We start from the raw sequence: 23,254 nt of genomic DNA on the forward strand, positions 1-23,254 counted from the left end.
ATCAAAGTGTCAAGTGAGAGATGACCTCTTGGAAGTGTTGGATAATAGCGTCACGCAATCATTCGAGGCATTTGCAAAGGCACAAAACCAAATCGACTTTATCTGGTCAGTTCTACTTGTTTTTGTTTTGTTTTGGTTGAAAAAAAAAATGTCTGCACGTCAGTTATTCTTAACTTAAAAACAATACAGACAACGATGGGAAGATTTTTGACTGATGTACAAAAGAACAATGAAATTACCTTTCTCGCTCATGCCCAGACAGAGATGAAGAGCAAGTCACGCTACCCCCGGCCCAGTCTCAACCCTTCAACAGGAACCAAACTCTTCGATCCACTTTTCATACTTCTCCAGGTCCGCCGCCGACACAGATTTGGAAACTTTCTTCAGGGATGACTCAAAGTCCTCCATGGTGGTGGGCATGTGCATCTCATCGCGGGAGATGTTGCGGATCTCCTCCGGCGTGAGCCCTTCGATTCGTCGCCTCATGGCCATCAGGGAGGCGTCCCTGCAGTGACGCAAAACAATGCTTTTAATCCCAAACGCTGCCAAGGGGAGCGGGGGGCACACAACAACGTCTCAGAATCTCCGTACGGAATGCGCAGTTGGATACCAATGTTGAGATTGTGCTTTTATTGCCCGGCGGCCAGATTTGCCGTCTCACCTGCAGACGTTGGTGATGTCGGCTCCCGAGTAACCTTCCATCTGCTCGGCAATCTTGTCCAAGTCCACGTCACTGGCCAGCTCCAACTCCTTCAGGTTAATCCGCAGCAGCTCCACACGGCCTTTTCCTGAGGTTTTGGATACCGAAACATCCTTTTTCTATTTTGTGCAAATATCCTTGAATCACTTTATTAGGTCCATTACAACCACCGGATGAAATCCAATTCCAAGGCTGACGATGCTAAATTCCCCACGACCCCTCAACTTTTTCCATTTGTTATTATTGATTGTGCATTTGCATATAACGCTTAGACAAACGGTACCCGAGGACATCCTGAAATAAATCCCCAAGTGTGCTACTAGTAATTCCATCAGGATTACAAATTGTTTCGTGAGGCCCAGTGGAAAATACAAAGAACTGAGAGACAGAATGATAGGAATGTTGAGCTGAGGAAGGCAATTTGGGTTGGGGGGGGGGGGGGGGGGGCTGGAGGGTTAATCCAGCTATGCCCCCACATTATGCGGTTAGTGTAGAAGGCATTATAATATTGTCACATTATAAATCAGCCAGTCCAAGTGGCAAAATTCAGGCCTGGGGGGGTGTGGTGGTGGTGGGGGGAGGGCAGCCATTCTCTGGCCCGGGGGCCAGCGGATCGTCAAAGCGGAGATGTACCTGAGGGCAGGGGAATGTAGATCCTCTTCTCTAATCGTCTCCTCAGAGCTTCATCGATGTCCCACGGGAAGTTGGTGGCGGCCAGCACCATCACCATCTTCGACGGGTCATCGGCTTCCGAAGCTCCACCGACGCCTGGGCAAAACAAACGCAACACAAAGATAAGATAAGATAAGATAAGATCTTTCTCAAAGCCCTTTCTGCCGTCACTTTCTGGCCTCACACTGGAAAGCAGAAGCACTTTACATCCGTACGATGACGGAACGAAAAGCCGTTGAAACGGTCGGGGGCTCCACAGAATCTTTTACCGTCCATCTGCACCAGCAGTTCTGCCTTGACTCTCCGACTGGCTTCGTGCTCCTCAGAGGTCCCCCTTCGACTGCACATGGAGTCGATTTCGTCGATGAAGATGGTGGTGGGAGCGTAAAAGCGGGCCTAAACAAGTCCATGGTTTAGAGCGGCTAGGTATCGATAGCCAACGGTCACTTTGAGCAAAGTCTTACCATCTCGAAGAGAAGGCGCACCAACTTCTCGGACTCGCCTCGGTATTTCGACGTCAGCGTGGATGAGGACACGTTGAAGAAAGTGGTCCTGCATTCCGTGGCAACCGCTTTTGCCAGAAGTGTTTTTCCAGTGCCGGGAGGTCCCACCATGAGCACTCCCTGCAACGACAATTTTATGGACTGAGGTCAGCGACGCGTCTTTGACACCCATTGACATGGAAGGGACGGCGTACCTTCCACGGTCTGCGGATGCCTTTGAAGAAGGCCGGCATCCACATCGGCAACACGACGGCTTCTTTCAGGAGTTTTTTGGCGTCGCCCAGGTCTGCAATGTCGTCCCTTCGGAATAAGATTTTAAATTTTCACAACTTTGATGGATTTGAGGATGAGGATCGCAAATTCAGTCCCTTAAGAAAAGCGAAGCGTTAAACTGGAACTCAAACACCAGCCGAATTAGCAAATACTTTCTCTTCAAGGTCATGCCGCCTTTTGTGTGGCTGCTGGCGCTAACCCGGCGCACACACCCTCAGATTGACTGCGCTAACTTTGTTCCGTCACATCAGTTCCGAGACGATGCTTTCAACCGCGACAAAAACTGAAGAATGCATACCATTTAATGTTTGGATTCTGAGATATGATATCTCTCTCCAGGGCTTCCACAAGGTCTTTGTCATATCCGGTACCATCAAACTTCAATTCTTTTTCCTGGCCATCTCCTTTGCTCTGAGAAAAAAAGCCAACGCAAAACAATTTTTTTACATAACATTTTATATATCTATATATATATATATTTTTTTTTTTGGATAACCCAAGAGTAGAACAGCAACCGCTTCACCTTGTTGTCTTTTGCTTTGCCAGCAGCTTCTTTTGTTTTGGCCTTGGGGGCTTTGTGTCTGTCCCCGTTGGCCCCGCGACTTTGCTGCCTCTGCTGGGCCTTCACGGCCACACTGAGGCGATTGTTGATTGGCTTACCGTCTTTGTAAGGGTTTGTCGGACGCCTGACAGGGCACGGCGAATGCCTGCGAATGAAAAAGAAAGAAAGGAAACGTTACTGCCAAGGTAAATTTGACTTCAAGCGCTCTCACTCTTACCGGAATGAAATACTTCAGACAGCTGGGAGACTTGAAGCAAGGTGGATTGATCTTATTTTAGCGGAATTATTTCTTCGATTTCTTCCATACAAAGCACTTTTACAATGATGTTTCCTTACCTTGGTTCAACGGACACGGGCCTGATGTCATAATCGTCCGGTTCAATTGGTTTGACGGGCACGGCGTCCAGTTGAACGCTCTCCAGTGTCGACAGGAGGTCTTGAACCTGGCTGCTCTCCTCGCCAACTTGTTCCCACAACTGGAGAGAGGAACCAGATTCGGGTCCGCGCTTTCGACGAACGGATCCCGGCAGGTCTCATTTTTCGTATTTACCTTCTGCCATCTCTGCTGGAGACTGGGGTCTCGTGTAGTATAGATATGTTTCTTGATTTGCTCCAGCAGGCCTTGATAGAGAACACTGGCCGAGTTGTAGTTTCCCAGCAAAGCATATTCACGGGCCAGCTTCATGTTCTCAAAGATCTCCTGCAAACTCATCGTGCTGCAGAAACAGCCGAGTAGATGGATTGAGGGTCATTCGGGCCGCCTTTTCACATTTGAATTCAATATGATACACTCGCTGACACTTGTCAGTTTTGAGTTGTCAATCTTGACACTATCGGAAAAAAAGGTGTTCGTTTAGTATGGACTATGTATACTGTACACGGTTATTATTTGAAATGCGTGCGTCTTCCGTGTTCCAAACGTATGCAACGGATGTAATATTAACCGTTAACGAGTGATTGGCGCGGGCTGCTTTGACAAATTGAATTCGGCAAGCAAAATTCGGTCGCTCATTATGCAAAACGACACCGTTGCTAGCCGTATCGTTGTACACAGAGTTTGAATCATTTAGCAGCACTTTCAACTGCCGACGACTATCGCGGAGTCTTTCGCTGAAGGTTACCGTGCCGTGGGCTGACTTTCCGCGAAGTTTTGACTGCTTGAAATCGAACAAAACAGGCACGATACTCAACTTTTCGAATGAGCCCACGCAGAGTTGAGGCAGCGACAGATGCGACGAGTTCCGCCGTCGTCGTTCAAACGGGAGACGACACAAGAAAAACAATTTCCTCCGGTCCACGTCGCGGCGTCCGATACGCGGAAGTGGACAACAGCGCCTTTCCTGGAGCTACCGGGGAAGTGTGTCGAGTTTGTTGTTCGTGGGACCATAAGACTGACCGCGCTGACAATTGTTAGTGTTATTAATAACACAAACAAGGTGCCGGTTGTTCTTCTCACCGAGAGGCAAATTAAGTTCACTGCCTTATTAATTGTGGGGAAAAGCTTGTCACCGAGGACAGCCGGAAGCTTGACTTTTTTCTATAACTTTATTTAGAAACACAAAATATACAGAAACAGCCGTGCGGAATCACACAAAAAAACAAACAAGTCGCCGACTTGTAAGACGCGTGAAACAAAACTATGGCGACGTCAACCAGTTCAAGTTGCACTTTATTGTCATTGCATAAAAACACAATGAAATTGGACATAGCCTGCACATAAAAAACACAGCATTCATTCACCAGAGGCGCCTGACTGTCAACATACAAGACATCCTGATTTATATAGCGCTTTCGCGACAGTGACGGAGCAAGCAACAAAGAACAAACTCAAACGTGTCGTAATAAATTGTGTGCTTACATGCGGTCACATACAAACGGCAAATCGAGTTAAAAAATATCCACATTACTCACTGACAACACAGTCGGTAGTGTCAGGAAGACCTGCTCATTGAACAGATGTGTGGCTTCTTCTTGTCTCTTCTGAGATTTGGGCGGATTACGTCTTTTTGGTGCATATCGCCACCTACTGTACAGTAAACACGATAAACGGTGCTTCGTTCTGTAATTAAAGATTGTGCGAGTGGCACACTGGCCTCTGCTGGTAAATACGAGTATTGCAACCGTCTTGAAGCTGACGCTTTTCATTTGAAACGAGTGTGCCACTTGTGTCTTACTTCCCTTTTCGAGGAAAGATGAAACCTAAAGTGGACAGTCAATGAAAAGAACTGATCAGATCCTGACATGGAAATCTGTTTTTGCCAAAACGTTTGCTGGCATTCATGATACGAGTCATACAAATATTTGTGGCGGGTGCTCTCCTTGTATGGCATTTGCGGAATGCTGACAAGCATTTCCCGTTTCCTGTCCTTCCAGGAAACGGCATGCTTTCACCCCTGACCGCCGCCAGCTATCCGCACTGTCCTCCGATCATTTGGTGGAAGTAAAAGTTGTTACGGCCAACTTTGACCAGCAAAACACATCTATTGCCGTCTGCACATTTTAATACATGGCGTAATAAAAGATGAGCAACTCTGGTGACTAAAATTGTTTGGGTTTTTTTCAAGGTTGTTCTTTCCAAAGTCACGTCTGCATCTCGTATTGTCCCTCGGTGGCGACGAAGAAATCCTCGAGGACGTTTTGCAGAAACTCAAAGGTGGGCCTCTCCTCGGGCCTCTCTTTCCAGCAGGCCGTCATGACGCGGTAGAGCTCCGGCGGACAGCCTTCCGGACACGGCATGCGGAAGCCGCACTCCAGCTTGCGGACCACCTCCGGGTTCGTCATTCCTGCGGATGTCCACGTTCCAAGGTGTGTCAGTTGCAACTTGATAGCGGTCGATTTCATTTGTAAACCGTGGCCACCTGGATATGGTATCCTTCCGTAGGTGACGATTTCTGTCAGGAGGATTCCGAACGACCACACGTCCGACTTGATGCTGAACGTGCCGTAATTGATGGCCTCGGGAGCCGTCCACTTGATGGGAAATTTCGCACCTGCTGGTCACAAAAGACGGACGGTCAAGTTATTGAGGCCTGGCTGCTCAATTCAAGACCATCTCCACAGATCTTACAGATTTCTGGGCTACTTGCTTGAAAACCTCACCGTAGCCACATGGGGCCAGGAAGAAAGCGAGAGTTAAAAAATAAAAAGTCACATTTGGCACAATGGAAAGAAGAACGCGCCTTCTTGCGCCGTGTATTCCGACTCGACCAGCCGGGCCAGGCCAAAGTCTGCGATCTTGCAGTGCAACGTCTCGTTGACCAGGATGTTGGCCGCCCGCAGGTCCCGATGGATGGAGTTCTTGCTCTCGATGTAGGCCATGCCCTCGGCTATCTGTCTTGAAGGAAAGAGGTGGCGCACAACGTGGGACACAGCCTGAAGTTCAATTAGAACAAGGAAGTGCCCGATCAGATTCGCAGAGGATGTGCGGAATGTTGTTTGTTCTCGCTCTCAACAAGTCAAATTTTGATTTGGAGGGAAGTCCGTCTGCATGGGAAAAAAAGAACACCGTTTCCTCTCCGGAGGTTCATCGTGAAGCCAGAGTGCAAAGACCGCACGGCTCCCGTTGGCACGGCACGCGCGTCCTGCGCCCCCGCGTCCATTTGATCATAAAATGGGGAGTAGCCCTCGGCAAATGATCGGGAAAACCCTTTCGCGTTGTAATCTCCCTTGAGCTGATGGAATCAAATCTGAAATCAGACCCACCTGTGCCGACATGTCCATCAGCTTATTTAGCCCGAGCTTTTTTCCTTCATCCGTTTTTAAAAAGTCCAGCAGGCATCCTGCAAGATGACAAACAAAGCACAACTCGCATGCTTGAGGCCAGCTAGCTAGCCCCAAATTGCGCCCTACCGTTGATCATGAACTCGGTGATGATGAGAATGGGCTCCCGGGTGACCACGGCGTGGAGTCGCACCAAGCGCTCGTGCTGCAGCCGCTTCATCAGGTTGGCTTCCTGCAGGAAGGCGCGAGGCTCCATGGTGCCTTCTTTCAGGGTCTTGACCGCAACCTTCAGCGCGTTCTTGTAGTAACCTTGACGTGGGAAATCAAACTCTTCCACGTTGCCGACACGGCTCGGGTGCAGGTTTCGATTTGTACTCACCCATCCATACTTCTCCAAACTGTCCGGCCCCGAGTTTCTTGACCAGTCTTAGCGTCTCGCGAGGAATCTCCCATTCGTCCGGAGCCCACGGCTGCTGGGGCGGCCGCTTCTTGCAGGGGGCGTAGAGACGCTGGCACAAACCGTCCGCCGTACCTAGCGGGACACGCAAACACGCCATACTCCCAAGTTCTTTGACGGCCCATTTTCCACGTCGCCCTCCTCCGACACGCGTGTCACTCACACGTGTAGTATTTGACCAGCTCCTGCAGGGACGGGAAGGCGCCGGACGGAGAGATGAAGTAGCCTCCCATGTCCAGAGAGCGGATCTTGTAGTGTTTCACCACGTCGCCGGCGCCGTCCGCCGCGCAGTCTCGGATGGACAGCGAGAAGGAACCTAAATCGGGAGGGCATACCAGTCGGCGTTGAGACGGCGCGGGAGGAGGTCGCGGTGTCTTCGTCGGTGTTCGGTCACCTCGACACGTCTCGCTCTCCCGGATGAGGAAAGCTCCGGGCTTGTTTCCGGGCGCGAGGAGCAAGCGTTCCGTCTCTCTCCTGCTCACACCCTTGAAGAACCATCTAGAACGTATGCGGTCCTTTGAGCGATGGTGCACCCGGAGGAAGGTCGCTCGGAACTTACTTCTCCACCTCGAGGCTGTCTGCCCGGGCGACGTAGTTTGCCGGAATGAAGCCCCGGTCTCCCGTGGCCAGCGAGTGAGCCAGCCACCAGTCTCCGTTCCTTGGAAAGGGCAAAATGTTGGCGTGGCACTTTTGAGTGCAGACACGGCGCGCCAGGACCACTTACTCCTGCAGCACCCGGAAGCGGTCTCCCTTCCCGAAAGACAGTTCGCCGGGGTTGGTGGGCTGGAAGTCATGTTGCGCCACAAACACGACATCATCTGAACACAAAGCTTCATTGAACACATTCGCCGTCGACCGGCCACATGACGCAAATGCGTGAAATCTTTTCTCGCTGGCAGAGGGCAGTGACCTTTCCTGTCCCCTACCTAATGTGTTCCGTATGGGAGGGCAACCCGCCCCTCCCCCCAACCAAAACCGCCTCGTGTGTCGGTTGAAACCGACACAAAAGCTATCTTCACGTGACCGACACGATTTGATTTCGATCGCCTTCATTTTTCACGCAGACGTCGAGTAGGTGCTTTCGCTCCACCGTCCTTTCTGGAGCCATCTTTGCAAACGGAAGCGCGCTGAAGGAATTCCGACGCCGATTTCAGATAAATGTTTCCTTCCCTTGCACAAGCAGTCGCCGGAGAAGCGCCTCATCTGGCTTTGTGGGCGAGAGCAGCAGCTGCTCACGGACTAAATGGACTCCGCTTGGATGCAAGCGTCATTTCAAAGCGTGCAGTCCAAGTGTTGTGCCCTTACCGTTATCGCAGGAAGTTTCTCCGCCCCAAATCTAGAAGACAGAAGAAATACGGCAAGTCTGAAGTGGTGCGGAAATGTTTTTCAACTGGTTTCCACCATTGCGCTTTTCCTACTTATTTCATTTTCTTTCTTAGTAAGTAAGTGAATTTCACAAACGAAATAAAAACTATCGCTCAGGGAAAATCGAAAGCTTTTCCAAGCCCGATTTCAAGTTGTCTGTACTTACCATGTGACTTGCCGCCGGCGTGTCCGGGGAGCAGCTTTTTCTTTTGTAAAAGTTGTCATCCGCCGCATGGCCGCTGCACGTGCAGCCCATCCCGACCCTTGAAGATAAACACTAGTTGTGAGATATCACCTTGCCATGGACATCCAAATCCATTCATTTGCGCTGGCGCACACTCGCCTTGTGGCGGTAGCGGGCGTCTTTTCCGATGCTGCGGATGTGAAAAGTCCCTTTGCCTCCTCTTCCCTCTATCGCGATGAAGGCCGGCGCCTCCCTTGGGCGCTGGGGCGCCCTCATTAAAGTGCGCCACGGTTTGTGCTTCCGCTCGCCTCGCAGACACTTTTCGAAAAGGAACCTTTGGTCGACGCCAGAGGCGGGAGTCGCTCACATTTGGCCAAGCCGGAAGAGCGCGTCCAGTCTTAACCGTCAACTTTCGAGGAAAACAGAACGAGTCACCAAATTTCAGGCGATTTTTGGTGAGGCCGCGAGGAGGCCTCGGCACGCGGACGTTCAATTCATGTTTCGTGCTTCCAAAGCCGATCTTTGTGTCGTCAATGATGTGATTGTTTCACCCGCCACTAGAGGGCATAGTACGCCATGATTTCTCCCTACAACCTGACGCCTCCAAAAACCTTCGAGTGCAACTTAAACCACATCGCAACCATAAGCCTGCTTTGCGAATGATGATTCAGAACAATAACGTTATACAGTAAGCGGAGGGAACAATCAATCTCGCAAGAGTGGAGGAAGTGTTTGCTTCCGATGTGGTCGTGGTACGGAGGAGGGGGGGGGGGATATTCCTGCCCTGGGCAAACACTTCACAGCTTTTTCTTTGGACCACCTGCATGTATGCATGTGCGTGTGTGTCCTCGACTTCACACACACGGTCACGCTGCAGGTGCACAGAGTGTTTGCGAGAGTTTCCTCTTCGCTTTTTTTGGGGGGGCCGGGCCGTCTTTTCCAGGGCCCTTATTTTCTTCCCAAGCCCCGGCGGATGCCGCTCGGGGGTCTCCAGACGTTGCATCCTGCCTACAGGAGCCTCCTAAGTGGCCCCCACGGGATAGCCTCCGCAACAACAGTGGAAACAGAAAGCGAGCGCGCAGTCTCCTTTGCCATCTCGGGCCGCTTGTCATCGGTCCCGACCGTTATTCATGTGAAGAGTTTTGTTTTTTTTTAACAGTTCGGATTTCACTTGTTTTCTCGAAGACTCTGTAAAGCCAATTCCGAGGATCGCTTCTGAAAACATTCGCCTTGGACAAAATATTGCATCTTTCCCATCGGAAAATGTTTCCGTGCAATGGCAACTAGTTTCTCCTGTCCATGTAAATCCCATCCACGTCCTGGTAGGACTTCCTGCCTGTGTGGGAATCTTTTGTGGCCTCTGTCACACACAGAAGTGATGAGAGGATCCTGCTTGAACCCCAACAAGACAAAGTGATTGTCACTAAGAAACAATAAGGAGCCCCCCCATTCAGCAGGCGGGCATCGCTCACGGTCCTTCGGGACGTCACCTGTCACTCACCTCTGATTTCCCACAAACGAGCCTTAGCCTGACGCTGAAGACCTTGGAGAAAGTGCGGGTGTTGCTTGACAGCTGTTGGCGTAAACACCTTGGGGGGGAACCCCTACCCTCCCTCGTCCCCATTTCAGGATTCGGCGATTGTGCTCCCGGATAACGCCGTTCACGCTTTGTGCGGGCCAGCAGGTGCTTCCTCAGCAACAGTGTTGTTCTTTCTTTCCCATTTCTTCAATTCTCAGTCCCACATGCCTTAGCGCCCCCTAAAAAAAGAAAAAAAACATAATCCTGAAATAAATGACTGTTAATAATAAAAGACCCTGAACTAACTTCTAAACTAAACTTCAAATGACAACATCACTATTTCCAAAAAGAGTCTTTCTTATGAATGTCTAATTGATCATTATGACAGCCGGCGAAAGTTACGCGTCACTTTTGTCGGCTGCGTTTAGCTTGTTAGCTTGCGCAAGCTTACGTTAGCTTTAGCTTCGTATGTCGTCGTTTTCTATCTTGCTCGCGCTTCTTGCGGGCGAAAAGGACACGAAGATTCCTCTTTGCCTTTTCGCTTCGTAGAATCAAAGGATGACTCGGCTTGTATCTCTCGTTGCTTTCCATCCAGCCGCCTTTTTTGTGGTGGGCCTTCTTCGGGCTCTCTCTTGCGACGCGGCACAAGCTACGCACAGTTGGGATTCGCAGCCAAGATTTTGCAACGTCATTGTGTCTTATCTAGACAACATGCAATACTTGCGCTCAACCTCTTCCTGTTTATGTTATTTGGGAAAGGAGCACCGAGGCCCCGTGACATCATCACCCCCGGTTCCCGTGCATCACGTTGGGCTCACACAGTCAATCGGGGCGCCACCAATCATGGGTGTCGTGTGCTCGCGGGAGACCGCCGGTGGGAAAGTGTAACTATGTGTGCACATCCATCAGCGTTGTCTTAATGAGGTGCTGGCATTTGCTACGGACGCACCGGCAAGTCTCAATGTCGGAGGTCCCTTTTGTCAAACCCAGGAGGGGATTGGGGGCCCCGGGCTAGGGTGTGCTATTAGCCACTCACACTTGCGCTACGGTGAAAATTCACAAATGTCTTCCCTTTCCACATAGAGGACAAATTTAACCTAAAGCAACATCATATAGCAAGTACCTCGACACATTTCACAACATACAAAATGAATTTGAAAAAAAAACACCGCAATAAAAAGAATCATTTGAGGAAACATCGTCCTGTTATAATGCGTCACTCGATTCCCAAAATAGTGACGATAACGATAATACGGCTACCTCACACGAGATAGTTGTTTTGAAACACTACTAATGACAGCAATCAATAATGAAAGTGCATTTGCATTTTATTTCACAGACAAAACGTGCTTGTTACGTGCAGCTGAGGTCATACCTGCCATTTTTGTTTTCTGTCTGTCGCCATCACGTTTGTTGGGTCTACTACAGCTATGGCAGCTAATGTTAACCAGTCAACATGAATGAGGTAACGAGGAAATACAGAATACCGTATCACGAGCCCGTGCTTGAAACCAAAAGTATTTTAAAATGGGAAAAAGACGTCGACCTATTGAAAGGACTGGACAGGTGTAGCATACGGGCAAAAATACACTTCTTGGCCATTCCATTGGAGGAAACAAAGAACTCTAACACGCATTTCAGCTTTGAGACTTTCAGTGGGTTCACCATCTGAGTATGCGGTCCATAAAAATGTTCACGTTTTCCCTTTGTGACGACAACCGCACGAGTCCGTCATCTCAACGAGCTGCCTCATCATTGAGGTCGTGGTTCCGAGGCCGGTTTCGTCTCCGAGGTGTACGACGTGCTCGGCGTGGACTGGCTCCACCCCGAGCAACCGGAATACCAAAATCTCGACGTCCTCGGCTTCACGTCTTAGTTTAGGCGTCTGAATCTTCGCCGTCCGCCTCGATGCCGCCTTCAGACTCGGCTCTGGATTTACTCAAAGCGGTCTTCACCCTTAACGTTGTCCTTTCCGAGAGCCCCCCATTGTCGGCTTTCTGATTGGCCGCCTCGCCGGGTATGAAATCGCGCGCCTCGCTTTTCTCCTCTTGATCGTCGTCATCATCGGAGTCCGCCCCGTCCTCGCCGTCGGCTGACTCGCCCCGGCCGGTGGACTCGGGTCCTTGCTCCTCTTTTTCGGACGCCTCAAAGCTCTCCCCGTGCGTTTCCCGGTCGTCGTCCTGCGGTCGTTCTTCTTTGCTTTCCTTGTTTTCCTTTCCCGGCTGGAGCGCCTCATCTGGATCTTGGTTGTGGGTCAGCACAGGCTCCTCCTTCTCGTCATCTTCACAACTTGCTGGGTCATCTTCAGCCGCCTGCGCGTCGTTGCTTCCATCCTCCCCTTCATCACGTTCTTCTCCGCTGGCCTCTGCAGAATCGCCACCGGTTGCTCGGACTTGGTCCTTTTGGAAACATTCCTCAGGTTCCGCTTCAGGCCCTTCAAACTCTGACTCTTTCATCATTGCATCTTGGTCTTCGGCGGACAATGCCGACTCTTGATCGGCGTCTTGGTCAGCGGAGCGCGCTGCCTCCTCTTGGTTGGCAACCTCACCTTCCTCGGCTCTGTCGGCAGCCTCGCTCGCGTTTGCGTCTTCACCTCTCGCTTGATCAGATAAATCCTCGTCATCCGGAGCTTCCGATGCATCTTCTCCGCCGTCGCTTGTTCGGGCGGGATCTTCTTCTCCTGAATTTTCATTGTCATCCACAAGGTCTTGTTGACTTCCATCAAGATCCTCTTTTTTAGTTGGCGCATTTGTTTGGTCCTTCACCGTAGCTGAATCATCATCCTCATCATCTTCAGTTGAAGCAGCGCCACGGTTTTCATCTGCGCTGGCGGCAGGAGTCTCCTCTTCGCCACCGACTGCCGATTCTTTTTCCTCCTCCGATTCAGGTTCACTCGTGGCTGCCTCTTCCGCATTGTCATCTTTGACCGTTTCAGAAACGTCTTCAGTCGTCAGCCCATCTTTTGTCGCATCCTGATCCGTGGCATCTCCACTTGGGGCAGGAGTCTCCTCTTCACCGTCCACTTTTCTTTCTTCCTCTTCTTCGGATTGCTCCCCACTAGTGGCTGACACGGTGGCCTCTCGTGCGGCTTTTTCAGCTGCGGCGGTGGCGCCGGCATCATTTTCACTCAAGCTGTCATCTTCTTCGCCGTCCTCATCTGTGTCGGCTCCATCCTCATCCTCATCCTCATCTCCGCTTGTGACAGGAGTCTCCCCTTCGCCACCGACTTTGGGTTCTTTGTGCTTCTCTGATCCACGTTGACTCGTGGCTGCCTCCTGAGCATCTTCATCTTTGACTGTCTCAGGAAAATCCTCAGTGCTCATCCCACCGATTGCAGCAGCCTGATCGTCAGTAGCTGCATCCTCGTTCTCAGCTGCACTCGCGGCACAAGTCTCCCCTTCGCCATCGACTTTTCCGTCGAACTCGTCTGCGGATTCCTGTCCGCTAGCGGCCGACCCCCTGGCCTCTTGGGCTGCGGTGGTGTCAGCAACATTTTCACGCAATGTGTGGTCTTCTTCGGCGCGTTGCTCTGTATCAGCGACATCCTCATTCTCAGCCGCGCTTGTGACGAGGGTCTCTTCGCCCCCCTCTGGTTCCTCTTTATTCGAGTCCGTCGCTTGCGCCGCAGCTTCGGAAACCTCTTCACTCATCATCTCAACATCTGCAGCATACTCATCCTCAGGAGTCTCCTCTCGACTATCCACTCCCCCTTCCTCATCTTCCTCAGATTGCCGTTCGCTCGTGGCCGACCCAGCGGCCTCCGGTGTTGCATCTTCAACGGTTTTAGGAGCCTCCTCGTCCTTTTCATCTGCACTAGTGGCAGGAGTCTCATCCTGGTCTTCTCCGGCCAATTCCTCTTCAGGCTCAGATTCATGTTCAGTCGTAGCTCTCGTGGTGACCAGCGATGCCGCATCTTCATCTTCTCCGCCATCATCTGCGGAAACCTCATCTACCGTACTCGCGTCCTCGTTCGAGTTCTTCAAGGCAGATGCCTCGTCGTTCTCTTGGCTCTCTCTTGCCTCTTCCTCTTCCTGTGTCTTATTGTCATCTGAAGCTGCGACGGTGGCATCTTGTGGCGAGTATTCATCTTCAAACGTGGCGGCGTCCGGACCCTCTCCATCCTCCCCCCCGCCGCGCCCCGACTGGTCATCGTTTGATTGATTTGCGGTCGCTGGTTTATGGTTCTCTTCACCGCTTGCAGCGGGAGGTTCCTCTTCACCTTCAACTTCCTCGGATTCCTGTGGACTTGTGACCGCAGCGGCGGCCTCTCGCGCCGCACCTTCATCTTCTGCAGCCACCTCTGTGATCGGCGCATTTTCGGCAGTTGCCTCGTCGGAGTCCTTCACAGTGGATGCGCGGTCACTCTCGTCTCCGGTGGTGGCAGACGTTTGACTTGCCATATCAACGGCGCCATCTTCCTCCGGTTGGTCGAGTGAGCCATCTGCACCAGTGGACTCTTTGGCTTCATCTTCATCCTCATCTGCGTTGGCTTCAAGATCTCCGCCTGAAACTTCACATTCGCTGACCTCTTGCGATGGAGCGTTTTCAGTCCTGGTTTCCTCAACCATAGTTTCCGCTTCATTTTCCCATTCCAAAACTGCAAACGCATCTTCCATGTCGCCATCCTCCGCAGCTTCTCTCACAGCGAGGTCAAGGATCTGTCCAACGAGTCTCGCCGCTGCTGCTTTTGTTTCACTGTTGGCCAGAGTATCCTGCATTCGATGATCATTCCGCATCCGAAGAATCCTTTGGAGATCAAAGTCCACGAGAACCGGAGCGGTATTCCTAACTTCGGCAGGACCTCGAGGCCCCGGTGACATTTTCTTCCGAAGACACGATTCGCACGGGCAGTTGTCCTCCTCGATCTCTCCACGCTGATCGCTGAAAATGGTGCTGGTGGCGGAATCATCGCTTTTTCCCGCTGGCTCGGTTTTCATCCGAAGCCGTCGTCTCCTCTCGTCGGTCTGGGTGGTCGAAGGTCTGGACTTTGCTTCTTTGGGAGGTCTCGGCAGCCCCGCCCGACCTTTTATCTTGCGCAATTCTCTGTTTATGCTCGCTTGAATGCGTCTGTGGATCTCATCCTTGAGTTCGCTTATCATCCGGTCGAGCTGCTCGTGATCATCTACGTTCCACTGGTTTCTGAACTCGCACATTGCGTTGACATAATGAGTCATGAACTGCTTTTCTATTTTTGTTAATAAATTAAGGACCCACACAGGATCGGGGTCGTGAGATCGCTGCTTAAGGGACTGTCGCGGACTCCCAGAAATCTCATCAGAGGAACGCGGGCTGTCACACGATACTCTCGGACTGTCGTTACTTCTGATCGTCCCGTCGGTTGACGCATCTCCCTTTGGGCTTTCCTCACGCATTTGTTCTTCCCCTGCTCCCGCCGCCTCTTCTTCCTGGGGGACTTCCTGCGCTTTGCAGGCTTCGAGGGTCTGCTGCTGCTTCCCACCGCCGCTGCTCTTCCCAGAACCCGTCGAGCCACTGTTGACGTCAATGCCAGAGGATGATCCCTGATTAAAGTCCTTGTCAGAATGTCGGTCGGCTTTTTCTTCTAACGCAGGTTCATTTTCGGCTGGGTCGCAAAGCCACAGAGACCGAAGCCCCTCCACGAGTGCTTTGTATCGTTGCGATTTTTCGTCCGCACTCGTAGGATTGGTGTCTATCAACTGCAGCTTTGCCAGGCAATCGATGAGACCTGTGGCCGAGGTGCTAAGTTTACGTCCGTACGAAGGCGAAACTTCTGGTAAACTGCTGCATCTGTCGAGCTTGGGGTTGAGAAGGACTTTCATCACCAGCACAGACGAGTGAAATATCTCGGAGTCGGTATCTCTCGGGTGATTTGCCCCCTTTTCGCCTGCCGTTTCATGACACCGTTCACCGTCAGAAACGCCGGCCCCCTCGTTCAGTCCATTGAGATTATTCTCAGAGACGGTGTTGCCGTCGGTGTCGCGCAGCACGTTGCCACCGAGCTCCTCCATATCAAACAGCTCTCCGTCGGGCGGGATTTTATTGAGCCATTCATTGACGACTTCGGTAAGGGAAGCGTTTGGCAGGCTTGATGGAACGAGGGCTTCATCATCGTCACCATCCACCGTCTGCGCGTCACTTTTCTTGTCACTCCTGCCAGCATCTGTGGCATCTTCAGGACCGTTGGGTACATGTTCACAGCTCACGTCACCGTCAACTGAAGTTTCAACACTTTGAGGAATGGCTTTTGGTTGTTTGTCATGATCTTTAGCCACCAAAAGATCTCCTTTCTTGGACTTCCCCGAGTGGGCTGACTCTTTGCTTTTTCTCTCCAGAGCTTCAGATGTTGCTGACGCTTGGGACTTGGATCGCACCGCTGTGTGTGCTCGGGGTTCAGATTCCTCAATTGCTACGACAGGAAGGTCTGACTTTGTGGATTTGGCAGACACATTGGACGTCGCGCTTTTGGATCTTTCATCAGTTCCTTCATTGAGGTCACTGGAGCCCTTTCCTGATTTTCTGCTCCTTGAAGATCGATTGGACTTGACTGACACAGCAGTTGTTTCCTGAACTCCTTCGACCCTGCTCCCGTCGGATATATTTGATGACCTCGACTTGAAAATTGTCTCTGACTTGTTTGTTGTTGCGCTCCGTCTTCTCCCTTCTTCACCACATTCATTTTGCGGCCGCAGAGATGATTGGGATCCTCCAGACAACAGTGAGACAACAGACTTTGCTCTTCTCTCAATATCGTCAGTGTTCGCCGCATCTGCGGTGGCTTTCGACTTGTTTGTTGCAGCTGAGGATTTTGACCTCCCGGATCGATCCGATTTACCAGAGGCGCTGCTCACTGCGCACTGGATGATCTCATCATCGTTGTCCTGTGCCGCAACTGAGGATTTGGACTTTGCCGAAGTCATCGAGTGTGCCGATTTGGCAGATCGGGTGGATTTGGCCGTGACGGCGCTCGGCGGCCTAGGTGTCGTTTCCTCACACGCCGCTATACTTCTCAGCGACTCGGATCCATTTGTCCGGGTGGATTTGGCGGATGCTGCGCTTGCCGATCTCTCTTCAGAGTCATTGCGGTGCTCGGACTCCGTTTCATTGGCTGTATGTAATAAAGAGTGCACTGAAGTCTTTGACTTTGTAGAGCAGCCTGCGGACATGGCTGACTTTGCAGATGAGGAGCTAGCAGCTCTCCCCGAGGTCATACAACATTCAGACACGTCTTCGACGACATCGCAAGCCTGCGAGTGGGCTGGCCCCTCTTCGGGTTGTTCCCGGTCCTCGTCATGATCTGCACATTGGGAGGTGTCTTCCGCTGGTCCATCGGAATCTTTCTTCATCGCAGATGCAACCGACTGCTCAGAGCTAATGAGTTCTTCACTCTCAACGTCTGCAATTTCCACGCTGTGTTCACTCATCAGCTCAGAAACCCCTCTAGATGCTCCGGATACACTTGTAGATTTTGCCGATCTGATTGACGAGTTGCTTAAAGCTCTTTCCGTCAAATCTCGACGACCGGCATTTTCTTCAGCTGAGACTTTGGATTGGTTGGACTTTGCAGATTTGGCAGACAGTTTACTCCCCGCTCTGCTGGAGACGTGTTCAGTAACAGGCTCATGAGATACATGAGATGTCCCTGACGCATCTGACTTTGGCCTACAAACTTCAACTGAGCATTTTGACCTAGCGGATCGGGCTGATTTACTGGATTTCATGGACAGTGAGGTTAGTGATATGCTCCCACTGTGTTCCTCCAGTGAGGAATCAGCCCCGTGATCAGAAACGCTATCTTTTAGCGACCCCTCCGGTGCCGAGACGTGTGACTTTGCAGATCGGGCCGACCTCTCGCTGAGTGCCCTCTCTTCTTGGTCACGTGCATCGTCATCTCCTTTTGGTTCCGTCGATCTCATGAGAGGGGTCGACATTGCCGTTTCGGCTGACGCGGCACTCTGCGCTCTCTCGTCACATTCCTCTCTCAAGTTTTCATTTGGGAGCCTTTTGCTGGCGCTCACCTCTGAGAGGTTTGCTTGAGCAGATTTTCTAGAAACATGCGATTTCACTGACGAAGCACTGGGCGATCTTTCTGCGGAAACCTGCGAGAGGGTTGATGTAGCGGATGTGCAGCTTGAAGGCCTTTTTTCCGTTTGCTTATTTTCTTCATCCCCAGAACAGCGAGACTCGTCTTGTGCGGGAACGTCAGCGGAACATTTAGACTTGCTCGACCTTGCAGAAATGCGGGATCTTGCCGACATGGTGCTCATACCCGCAGAAGCATTTGATACGGAGGACCGGGCACTCGGCGCTCTGCCTTGTGCCTCCTCTGTACTCTTTGATTCCTCTTGCGAGTCCTCCTTCGATCGGTCAAACGCACTTAGTGGGGGTGCTTTTGACACCGACGTTTGGCTTTGTGTTCTCAGTCCGGCTCCGGTCTCACTTTGCTCCCCGTGATCTTTCTCTTCCGGAGCTTTGTCCTCATCCGTGCCAGCTGATGTGACTGAAGTTTTGGATTTAGACGACAGGGACGTCGGCGGCGTTTCTTCAGCAGCTTCCTTTTCTGGTTGACACTGTTCACTCTTCACCTCGGACGTGACGGACGTTTGGCTCGGTGGCCTATCGTCAGCCTCAAAGACACCCGCTTTGCACTTTGTTGAGGTATTTGAATGAGCTGACATGGCACTATTGTATCGTTCCTCCTCTCCGCCTTCAGGTTCTGCATTCGGACTGACATTTGGTTTTGCCGACGTGGAACTCTGCGGTCTTTCCACTTTGCCCGTCTCCTCCGAGCTTGCCTCTGTGTAATCCTTCGATGTTCCACAGTAACATGCGTAGGATTTCTTGGATTGTTTGACCGTGCCGGAGCGCTTTGCGTCACTGGATCCTGACGACGATTTCCCTGACGTATCTGCTCGGGTACCTTCCGTGGCCTCGTCCTGGACAGGTTTTCCACTCTGCGAGGATGGTCTCGTCGCACCGGGTGAAGCATCATCGCCGCTAACGGCAGCTCCCGGTTGTTCTTTCGGCTCACTGTTCTCCATGGCGCGGGAACCAGCTCGGATGGTGCAGTACTCCACAGTTTCAGAGGTCTCAACACATGTTTCTTGCTCCACCACTTGTTCTGCGTTTTCTTCGCTGGATCGTTGAGCCACGGTCTTCCTGGAGACAAACGTGCGCGAGGACGCACTTGAACTTGAGGTCTGAACACCGCAACTATCTCCCCGTGGGCCTGGCCCGTTTGTCCAGATGTTGTAGCAGTGAGGATAGCGAGAGCACTGTGCATGTCTGTGACGCCGCCTCGTGACACAGGGCTCGACCGGCTCGCCGGCAGAAAAGATCTCCGAACCCGAGCAGCTTCCGACGCTATCTAGCTCCTGAGGAAACTCGCCGGCCTTGTTGGTGGACTTTGTCACTTCGGTGGACCAAAGTAAGGTTTCGTCATTGTCTAGCCGAAAGCGGACTTTCATCTTCATGGACAAGCTGCCATCTTTATTGATGCGCACTTGTTTTTCGACATTGTCGTCCAATGTGCCGTCGGCGGTGGGCGAGACTGTCCCGGCGACATCTGGCGATTCCGTTCCATCCGGAAGTGACTTCTCAGAAGACACGGAATGCCTCGTGGATCGGTTGGCAGATGTTAGTTTTGGCTGAACTGTTTGTCCATGGTTTGGTGGCAAAAGAGAAAGAATGAGTCCAATCAGTTGCGTGGTCATTTTCTTGAACATTCAAGTCGTTCTCCTACCTTCATTGCCGGTTGAGCGCGCCTTTGCAGTCAGCTTTGGCAGCTTGTCTTCGGCGGTTCTACGAAATCTCTCCAAAATGGAGGGATGGGAAGGCTCCCGTCCCACGCAGACCAGAACGCTGGGACACTGGATGATGCTTTGAACATTTTCCACCTGAAAACCCAACACAAATCTTTTGTTTTAACAATACACGGGAAGCCGACGTCTCGCAAATCCGAGGTCGTCTTATAACGTCCCGGGGCCTTGGTCGACTCTTCGGGTGCGCACGGTCATCAGGCGTACTTTGCGACATCGCCGACCAGAAAGTAAAAGAACAGTTCATGCTTTGGCTCCTCGTGCTGCTGAGTCCTTCTCATCTGCGCTAAAGATAAACGTCTTAATCCAGCATAATCCGAAGAACTCTTGCGGATGACTGCGCAGTCCAGCGTGACGGGCTTAGTCAGCACAACGGCGAGCTTTGACGCGTGCGGATGCCAGATGATGAGAGATGGACATACAATGAAGTGAGACAGTCCGAGTACTTTTCAGGCTTGACCTCATCTCATCACTTGATGGAACTCGCAGGGACCCGCTGTCGCGCCTTGATGGATGACATTTTTGTCATCATTCATTCAAGGAGAAAAGGGTACAACTTGAAATTTGGGACGCCAGTAAATCGAGTTCAGCCCTCGGTGCAGAAAGAATTCAACTGAAGTCAAGGTACCAGCGGACTGGACAATAGGAGCCACGCGTGACCGTGTCCTGCTGACAAATCACCATCAAGTCATCTCTCCGTTTGGCAGCGGATTAAGCCGATTGGCTGGATCCACTGTGCTAGTGGAGCGGGCGTCCATCTCCACCTTGTTTTGGCTGCCCTCATTTTGCGCACCACTGCAAACCACGTCGTTCACTGAATACCAGAGGACCGATCTGAAACGGGGACTTCTTTGCGATAGATAGTGTGTGTTTGGGAGAGAATAACATTCAACCTGATATGAAGTAGGCATCCCGCGGTCTGCACAAAAACCACATGTTTGAGAGTCCCTATCCTTAAAGCCTATATCCCGTACCGGATCACTGCGGGGCTTTTCCGCAATTTGCCCCAAATCTGCAAAGCGGAAACGGCACCTGCCGGCAGCTGCCTCGCGCGGCCTTTACCTTGTGTCCGTCCAGGGTGTAGAGCCTCCTGACGTGGTACTGCAGGAGCTCCGACACCTCCTCCAGGAACAGCCCCAAGCTCCTCAGGCCCTTGCGTTGCAGCACCACGGTCTTCCTGAGCGACGGCTCGCTGTTCTTGATCAGGACCACCCTCTTGGCGCGAGGAGGGGGCTCGTCGGGCCTGCTGGGCCTTCCGTGCTGATGCCGGTGGTAGGGACACAGAGGCGTGGCCTCCACGGCTCGGGCGTGTCTGCACCGGGACCACAGGTAGCAAGCCGCCTCCTCGGCCGCGTCGGGGTCGGGGATGCGGGGGAGCCTGCAGCCGGCGTGACTGTGGGAAGCCGGGACGGCGCTGAAGCACTGGAAGCTGCGTTTGTGGGAGGACATGGCCGCTTCCTCGTGGATTATTCAGCGCTATGCAAGTGGAGGACCGCCGCCGTGCCTCGACGCGTCCCTCTGCCCAGGCCTCGCTCTCGAGTCATCCTAGCCTGGAAGACAAAATGCCGCCGGTGATCTCCCGCTTAGTAGGGGAATTTTAAAACTCAAGAAAATGCCTAGCTGAAGCCTTCATGAGGGAAGTTTGTGATTAAAAAAAAAAAAAGTCAACCCCCACTCCCCTTTTATTTGATGTATTGTTGCATTCTTGTTGGCAAAAATGAACAGAAGCTGTTGTTTGGCGTAACCGGCAGGCGTAATGCCGGAAGTGTAAATAAAGATGGCGATAAGCAAGCGCAAATCCTCCGCGTGCCTTTCAAGAACCAGCTTAAATGTTGGCGAGAATTGTCAAACGTTTTGCCCGTGCCTCTCGTCAAACGGCAGTGCCCGCAACTCGTCGGGATTAGCGAGACGCGGCGTAAATATCGGCAAAGAAAAATAAGCACGGCAACGGGAGCGATTCATTGATGGTGGGCAGAAGAAGGCCGATGCTACGGAAACGTCAAGTAGGCCGAGCTTGACTGACGCTTTGAAAGAAAGCCAACGGAGACAGAACAGAGACTAGACCACAGACTGAGAAAAACTTGCCTTCCTGCCAAATAAACCAAATGTTTTTGGTTTATGGTTTTTGATTTTTGGTTTTGTTTCCAAATCTTTTTGGATTTGTTTTTGTTTCCTCAAAGGGAAAACTGATCCAATGTGAATACTTAATCCTGGAAATTCAAAACCCGCCACGACTACATGGCCTCATCATTCGCACGATCCCGAACATCAGACGTTGCATCGGCGTTATTCAGTCAAATGTTGCTATAAAGTGCAGGTACTCACTTTTGCTCCGTGTTCACAATCCAAACATGAGGCCAAAACCTCCATCAAGGAGCTCCAAGCGTCTTTTGCGAGCCCGCCCGGGTTTTCCGTTTGGGTCCGTCCGGCAGCACGCCCAACCGCTTATCACATGCGTGAGGAGGCTAAGGATAGCCTGGAAAAGCCAGAAGGATAATCACTTGCAAGCTTCAACTGAAACCTGCTGGATGCGACTTACTTGGACCGCCCGCGTTGCGTCAAGACCAGAACGCTTTTAGCTCACGGCTTAGTGTGGATAAACTTGTCTCGTCAATGTTTTGCCTGAGTCACAGTGGCACGCCTTGCGCAAAAACGGCCATTCGCACATTTCTATCTACCAATGCGATACATATTGATTCACGCGATTGTAGTCATTTCGAATGCTAATGGTTGAAACCTTCCATCGGGTGCTGATTTGGGTGCTGCAAAGCATAAAATGCACATACGTGCTATGGATGTCAGCAGTTCAAACGCAAATCATGCAATCATCAAACATTTTAGCCGGCTGGGACCGACGGCTCAAACGGGAGAAAAATGTCGGTGTTCCACAAGGCTCTCTCTTCTGTCCGCAGATTTTGTCCTTACACTCCACATTTGGAGTGCCCAACCAGTTGCGAACCGGCTCCAAGTCGACCGTGAGGGTTGTACAGGGGAAAAGAAAAAGAAATGTGTGTGTGTGTGTGTGTATATTATCAATATCCGATGGTATGCGTTAGTGTACTGTACAGATTTTTTAAAAATAGCTCGCCTATAAGCTCCGATGCCGTATGACCTGAATCATGGGAATTTGTTTGCAGTCAGCAGTCTGGAATCGCAGCCGACGATTAGAGCGACTTTTTCGTTTATTCTCGGGACACGTCGGAAGATTTATGATGTCCTGACTCACCAAGAGGAGAAAATAGCGCAAAGGAAGGAGGGTAGCATTTGCATCAGGTGGGGGACACAAAGCAAAAGCTGGTGCATTACTGGGCATGTGCGGTGCGGCTTAGCTCTCCTGGACAGCTGGCCTCGGTTCAACCATCACAAGTAATTAACGTCTAGCAGTGGCAGAGCTTGCCACCGCGACTGCTGGAACGCGCGTGGCGGAGCTGAGGTGGGGCGAGAGGAAGGATAGCCTGCGCGAGGAGACAATCGCGTACGCTCACATTCACTCCTACGGACAACT

At 51.6% G+C, this 23,254-nt stretch overlaps 3 protein-coding genes across 4 annotated transcripts; all 3 read right to left on the bottom strand.

Annotated features, from left to right (window-relative positions):
* Positions 1-140: 140 nt before the first annotated feature.
* On the bottom strand, positions 141-4,698 carry katna1 (katanin p60 (ATPase containing) subunit A 1). Of its 2 annotated transcripts, none has more exons than XM_052053545.1 (12): positions 4,622-4,698; positions 3,902-4,056; positions 3,261-3,426; positions 3,047-3,186; positions 2,672-2,855; positions 2,447-2,559; positions 2,070-2,175; positions 1,837-1,995; positions 1,642-1,768; positions 1,334-1,468; positions 662-788; positions 141-505 (listed from the first exon to the last, which is right to left on the bottom strand). In XM_052053545.1, exons 3-12 carry the CDS (start codon positions 3,420-3,422, stop codon positions 307-309), a joined length of 1,452 nt encoding a protein of 483 aa, XP_051909505.1. In that variant the 5' UTR covers positions 3,423-3,426; positions 3,902-4,056; positions 4,622-4,698; the 3' UTR covers positions 141-306. The 2 variants fall into 2 exon arrangements, with proteins under 2 accessions (XP_051909505.1, XP_051909506.1); XM_052053546.1 differs by lacking the exon at positions 4,622-4,698 and adding an exon at positions 4,167-4,226.
* A 495-nt stretch (positions 4,699-5,193) lies between these two features.
* Positions 5,194-8,860, bottom strand: blk (BLK proto-oncogene, Src family tyrosine kinase). Its single transcript, XM_052053547.1, has 12 exons — positions 8,419-8,860; positions 8,193-8,223; positions 7,612-7,705; positions 7,447-7,545; positions 7,282-7,385; positions 7,051-7,203; positions 6,810-6,962; positions 6,560-6,739; positions 6,413-6,489; positions 5,890-6,040; positions 5,569-5,700; positions 5,194-5,493 (listed from the first exon to the last, which is right to left on the bottom strand). Exons 1-12 carry the CDS (start codon positions 8,506-8,508, stop codon positions 5,291-5,293), a joined length of 1,467 nt encoding a protein of 488 aa, XP_051909507.1. The 5' UTR covers positions 8,509-8,860; the 3' UTR covers positions 5,194-5,290.
* Positions 8,861-10,319: 1,459 nt separating this feature from the next.
* rp1l1b (rp1 like 1b) lies at positions 10,320-23,156 on the bottom strand. Its single transcript, XM_052053556.1, has 4 exons — positions 22,075-23,156; positions 20,812-21,299; positions 19,674-19,827; positions 10,320-19,583 (listed from the first exon to the last, which is right to left on the bottom strand). The coding sequence occupies exons 2-4, from the start codon at positions 21,196-21,198 to the stop codon at positions 11,833-11,835; spliced, it is 8,292 nt and encodes a 2,763-aa protein (XP_051909516.1). The 5' UTR covers positions 21,199-21,299; positions 22,075-23,156; the 3' UTR covers positions 10,320-11,832.
* Between the last annotated feature and the right edge of the window lie 98 nt (positions 23,157-23,254).

Source organism: Hippocampus zosterae, chromosome 19 (genome assembly GCF_025434085.1).
Source record: "Hippocampus zosterae strain Florida chromosome 19, ASM2543408v3, whole genome shotgun sequence".
Classification (NCBI taxonomy): domain Eukaryota; kingdom Metazoa; phylum Chordata; class Actinopteri; order Syngnathiformes; family Syngnathidae; genus Hippocampus; species Hippocampus zosterae.

What these genes read in the sequence shown, in the direction of transcription:
- katna1 (XM_052053545.1), bottom strand. Translation starts at nt 3,422, where the DNA reads ATGAGTTTGCAGGAGATCTTTGAGAACATGAAGCTGGCCCGTGAATAT. An exon ending in GCATCCGCAGACCGTGGAAG is followed by an intron (nt 1,996 to 2,069) that starts GTACGCCGTCCC and finishes TTGTCGTTGCAG; the next exon opens with GGAGTGCTCATGGTGGGACC. An exon ending in CTACATTCCCCTGCCCTCAG is followed by an intron (nt 789 to 1,333) that starts GTACATCTCCGC and finishes CCAAAACCTCAG; the next exon opens with GAAAAGGCCGTGTGGAGCTG.
- rp1l1b (XM_052053556.1), bottom strand. Translation starts at nt 21,198, where the DNA reads ATGTCCTCCCACAAACGCAGCTTCCAGTGCTTCAGCGCCGTCCCGGCT. An exon ending in ACACCCTGGACGGACACAAG is followed by an intron (nt 19,828 to 20,811) that starts GTAAAGGCCGCG and finishes TTGGGTTTTCAG; the next exon opens with GTGGAAAATGTTCAAAGCAT. An exon ending in GCGCTCAACCGGCAATGAAG is followed by an intron (nt 19,584 to 19,673) that starts GTAGGAGAACGA and finishes ATGGACAAACAG; the next exon opens with TTCAGCCAAAACTAACATCT.
- blk (XM_052053547.1), bottom strand. Translation starts at nt 8,508, where the DNA reads ATGGGCTGCACGTGCAGCGGCCATGCGGCGGATGACAACTTTTACAAA. An exon ending in CGCCGGCGGCAAGTCACATG is followed by an intron (nt 8,224 to 8,418) that starts GTAAGTACAGAC and finishes TCTGTCTTCTAG; the next exon opens with ATTTGGGGCGGAGAAACTTC. An exon ending in CGCTTCCGGGTGCTGCAGGA is followed by an intron (nt 7,546 to 7,611) that starts GTAAGTGGTCCT and finishes GCCCTTTCCAAG; the next exon opens with GAACGGAGACTGGTGGCTGG.